The following is a 4,949-nucleotide window of genomic DNA, read 5'->3' on the forward strand; positions in this document are numbered from 1 at the left end:
ACTTAAAACACATTTGGCCATAAAGCATCGGGCACTGATCGTAGGAAGAGTCTCAGAAAAACTTGCTGCTGGACCTTCGTCCGCTTTAAGCTCACTTGCTCTGAATAATGTAAATATGAACACTTTCCTTGGGTGAATATTCTAATGAAGCAGTCAATGAGACTGAAAATTATTAGGCTGTGCATTGTCTTTATGTGTTTGTCGTAGCTCACTCTAGCAGCTTCTAGATGGGGTTTGCCATTCTGGGGTGCGGGTCAGTCACCAGGTGGGCAGGAATGCCCCTCCCCTCCTCCTGCTGGAGGCCTGAGCAGGTTGCAGTTGGGGTTCAGCGAGGATTACCTGACCTTGGTAAGCGACACTCACAACTTTGTCTCTATCCACTCGTGCGTTTAACTGCCTGAAGACCAGATCACAAGCCAGGGGAGGCACGGAGAGGGTTCCCCCCGCTTTTCAAAATGAAGAGAGGAAATGGGAGAACGTGTGGAGAAGGGAAGAGAAGGAATAAAATACTTCCTAACCAGTGGTGATGCCTGCAGAGCAGCCAGCTGATCTTGAAATGGGATAGAATGAGCAATTAGACTATTGAGTACAATTAAGCTGAGGGCTGACCCATGTGCTTTGTGTGCTTTGAAAATGTCTCTGGCTGTAATGATAGAGGAGGCTTTTTGCAAGTCTGTTCTCCCCCCCTTTTGTAACCCATTTTTCTGTAACACTAATATGTGCCTGACCCCGAGTTGCTGCCTCGGCCCTCAACCAGACTGGGGGGGAACGGAGGAGCGGGGGGGGGGGGAAATCTGCATAAAGATACAGGGGTAAGTTCAGTTTGTTTTCCTCTGAAAGCTTTGACACTTTCTTAGAGAGAGCAGATTCATTTTCAAGGCTTCCTACATTCCTGCTATTGTACAGTAAGTGTTTCAGACCGGTGTGCTTGTGTTTCCGACTCCCGTGAAGTTCCCTTTGCGGCAGGGCGTGCCTCGAACCGCTTCAAAAGAACCAACTTCTACAAAAGAAAAAAAGAAACTCAAGTAGGCTTGAACATACAAAGAGAGGGAGAAAGGGAAGAGAAAAGGACCGGGCAGTGCTGAATACAAAATGAGTTCAGCCAGCCCCAGGAGTTCTTCATCACTTACATTTATCTTATTCTGGGAGAGCAGAGCTAAACCCAGCGCTGACATAAACCACCCTTTGCCTTTGACTTTGACTCTGAGCGCATGTGCGCGCAGAGCAGATATGGGCATATGCAGAGCAATGGGTTGCAATGAAATATTTTCCCTCTCCCAGCAGTGGTGTTGGTGGGGAGAAACAGCTTTTTGTGCATGCCCTTTCAAAGGCAAACTATCAAGCGGGTCTCAAATGCCTCCAGTTTCAAAGCACGCGCGTGCTCACAAAATGTGCTTGAAAAATAAGCAGCTGGTAGTGTTTCTCAGCCGGGCTGACCATCCAAGGAGTGTGCCAGGGTGTTAGGCCGATCTCCCCTGCGCTCCATAAAACCACTGCGGTCCTGCTAAGGGAAACCCCCCCAGCACTGGCCATGAGCCCTGGCCCTGCCGGTGCGTGGGGTGCCCAGAGGCCAGGGCCCCTCCTGGGAACCTGTTGTCCCCCATCCACACAGGATGTTAATTGAATGCTGCTCCCCTCTGTGCTCGGGGTCTTGGCCAGGTGGCCCTGGAAAGCAGGTGGCTAATGGGCTGGAGGATTGGGCCTGCTCTCAGGCAACAACAGCCCCGTGGCCCACTGGCCGAGAGCGAGGTGTTTAAGACTTCAACACCACACTGTCATCGCTCTGCCCGTGCCTGCGTGCTTGCTAGGCTTCTGGAAACGCATGTCAGCGGCTCCCGCTTGGCAAAGCTCCCGATCAACTCCAAGCTTTGGCCCGCGGTCCTCACATCGAGCAGCTCACAGCCGCGGCGTCCAGTGCTCGAAACGAGGACATGCAGGCTTGACCCCGAGGAAGAGGGTATGGCGGGGCTCCTCGCAAAGCTGGCTTGTGCCACTGGGACCCGGTGAGGGAACACATGGTGCCTGGGGACGGAAAGAAAAACCGGAGGGTTGGGTATATAGCTGGCAAACAGCACCGTTCAGCACGGTGGAGAGAGGATTTTTTTTTTTTTTTATGACAAAAGCATCTATATGTGTGCGGTAATACAATAGGAGCTTATAAAAGTTTCTGCTGGATATAAATAGATGGCCTGTGAACTTCATGGACCATATAGAGAAACAAGGCATAAACGTCTGCTCCTTTGCATCTTTCCTACCAAGTAAACGTTTTCATTTTGGCCAGAAATTGACAACTTGTTTAGGGGAGGGGAAAAAAAAAAACTCCAGCAGCTTTGCCTTTGAAACATAATTGCAAGCAGAAAAGAATAGTGAAGACTCGCCTGGGTTTCTTTTTAGAGAAAGCAAACCATCGACGTCCTGTTTGCTCGAAAACGTCCAGTTGTTTGTGGAAGGTGGGCCCCAGGCGCCTGCAACGCACTCAGCGCGTTCAGCCAGCCTAATAAACTAAGAAGGTTGCTCATTTTATGTCACTGCCGCATGGCTTTGAGCTGCTGTGCTCCCTCGCTCCCTCCTCGGCTTGCGAGTTATTCACGTTTGAAAAAACATATCTACCTCATACTGTGCCCATCACTTTGTTCTCAACACGCCTATTCACATGAGTAAACCTCTACTTTTCCTCTTGAAGCGGGCGGTAGTGGCGGGAGGGCAGGCGGCTCGGAAGGAAAGTTAAGATGCGTGCCCGGAGTTATTTCCCTCTCCACCACCTTTGGGGAGCTATTGTTGGCCGAACAAAAGCACTTGCTCGCGGGGGATCGGGACCCCGCCGAACACGCGGCAGCTCCGGGTGCAACGCACATGTGCTGTCCCGGCTGCAAACACCGCCGTTTCTCACCTACCGGCTCCCGGGCGGCTTCCCCCGCCTCCCGGGGACTCGCGTCCTAAAATCAAGGGCCGGCACTCGGCGGCTCCGCAGCGAACCCCCTGCAAAGCCGCGCGGCGCCTCGCCCGCGGCCGCGGCCCGGGACAAGCGGCCGGCGCGCTGTGCCCGCGAAGGCGGGCGTTTACCGGAGCCCCCAGGGTCTGGCGGGCGGGGAGGGAGGGGGATGTTTCCCCCGACGGGCGCGACGGAGCGTCCTCAGCGGTGCCAGCGGCGGGGAGGGCGCGGGGCCGGCGGGGCGGGCCCGGTGCGGGACGTCCGCGCCGTCGGGGCGCTCCTCGACACCCCTCACCCCCCACCCCCCATTCGCACTGTCGGGTGCGGGGCGGCCGCCAGGCGCGCGCCTCCCCGGGCGGGGCGGGACCGCGCGTGCCGCCGGCCCCGGCGCCCCCCCCCCAACCCCCCCATCCCCAACCGCCGCTCCCCCGCGCCGCGCGCCGGGCGGGCCGCGCCCCGCGCGCCATTGGCTCCCCGCACGCGCCGGCCCCCGCGCGCGCGCCATTGGCCGCGCCGACACGCGACCGGCGCGAGTGGAGGGCGGGCGGCGGGGAGGGGTGGGGCGCGAGGGAGGGGAGGGGAGGGGAGGGGGGAGCGGGGGGGGGAGGGGGGGGACCCCGGCGCGTGCCGCTCCTTAAAGGGGGGCGCGGCGCCCGGCCGACACCGGAGACGTCGGGCCGCCACGCGCGAGGCGGGCGGGCACGCCGCGAGCCGGCCCGGCCCTGCCCTGCCCCCCATGGGCGCGCGGCGGCCGCGCTAGAGCCATGAGCCTGCCGCGAGCCGCGTGGGCCGAGGGTGGCCGGGAGCCGGGGGCGGCGGGGCCGGGGCCGGGGCCGGAGGCGGGCGGCTGCGGGCTCGCCCCGGGCTGGCTGGGCGTGTGCTGCGCCGCGCGCCTGCCCGCCGCCTCGCCCCGCTACCTGCTGCCCGGGGAGGAGGAGGAGGCGGCGGCGGCGACGGAGGGGAGCGCGGCGCGGGGCGGCGGCGGGAGCAGCCCCGGCGGGGCGCGGGGCGCGGCGGCGGGCGGCGGGCGGCCGCGGGGCGGCGGCGGGCCCGGCCTGCGGGCGCAGGTGAGCGGCGTGCAGAAGCAGCGGCGGCTGGCGGCCAACGCGCGGGAGCGGCGGCGGATGCACGGGCTGAACCACGCCTTCGACCAGCTGCGCAATGTCATCCCCTCCTTCAACAACGACAAGAAGCTCTCCAAGTACGAGACGCTGCAGATGGCGCAGATCTACATCAGCGCCCTGGCCGAGCTGCTCCACAGCCCCGCCGCGCCCCCCGACACCCCCGGCAAGGCCGAGCACCGCGGGGCTCCCTTCGAGCCGCCCTGCGCCGCCGGGGCCGGGCCGCCGCCGGGGCCGCCGGCGCCGCCGCCGGGGCCGCCCAGAGCCTCCCCCCCCGGGCACGGCAGGACTCGCTTCCCCCCGCCGCCGGCCGCGGGGGGCTACTCGGTGCAGCTCGACCCGCTGCGCTTCCCCTCCTTTGCGGAGGGCGCCCTGATGGGACAGAGAGCCCCTTCCCCCGCCCTCCTCATGCCGCAGCCCGGGCAGCCGCCCCAGGAGAGGAGCAAAACGTCGCCCCGGTCCCACAGGAGCGACGGGGAGTTCTCGCCCCGCTCCCACTACAGCGACTCGGACGAGGCCAGCTAGAGCGGGGGCGCCGCCCCCAGCAGCCCCCCGGCCGCCCCTCGGAGCACGGACTCCGCCGCGGGGCCCGCAGCCGCCCGCGGGACCGTCCCGGATGGCACCGGCTGCCCCCCGCCGCCTTGAAACCCGCCCCCTCTTCTCCCACCCCCGGCAGCTCCTGCGTGTGTCCAGGCGGACGGCTGTTAGCGAGGGACTGTACCCGCCCTATCTGTCAGCGTCGGTTGGGTGGTTGGTTTTTGGTTGGTTTTTTTTTTTCATTTTTAGTTACCACTTTTAAAGTTTCTTTTGCCTAGAAGTCGTTGCCGTTTCCCTCCTGCCAACACGCCACCTTGCAGCGCGGAGCCTGGCTTGCGCCGCCGGCGAGCAGGTGATGC

General features: G+C 62.6%; 1 protein-coding gene across 1 annotated transcript; it reads left to right on the forward strand.

The window, feature by feature from the left end:
• Positions 1–3,696: 3,696 nt before the first annotated feature.
• On the forward strand, positions 3,697–4,578 carry ATOH1 (atonal bHLH transcription factor 1). Its single transcript, XM_074865098.1, has one exon. The coding sequence runs from the start codon at positions 3,697–3,699 to the stop codon at positions 4,576–4,578; it is 882 nt and encodes a 293-aa protein (XP_074721199.1).
• The last annotated feature ends 371 nt before the right edge of the window (positions 4,579–4,949 follow it).

This window comes from Strix uralensis, chromosome 4, assembly GCF_047716275.1.
Source record: "Strix uralensis isolate ZFMK-TIS-50842 chromosome 4, bStrUra1, whole genome shotgun sequence".
Lineage (NCBI taxonomy): Eukaryota > Metazoa > Chordata > Aves > Strigiformes > Strigidae > Strix > Strix uralensis.

Excerpts from the sequence above, each read along its gene's own strand:
- ATOH1 (XM_074865098.1), top strand. The coding sequence starts at position 3,697 with ATGAGCCTGCCGCGAGCCGCGTGGGCCGAGGGTGGCCGGGAGCCGGGG.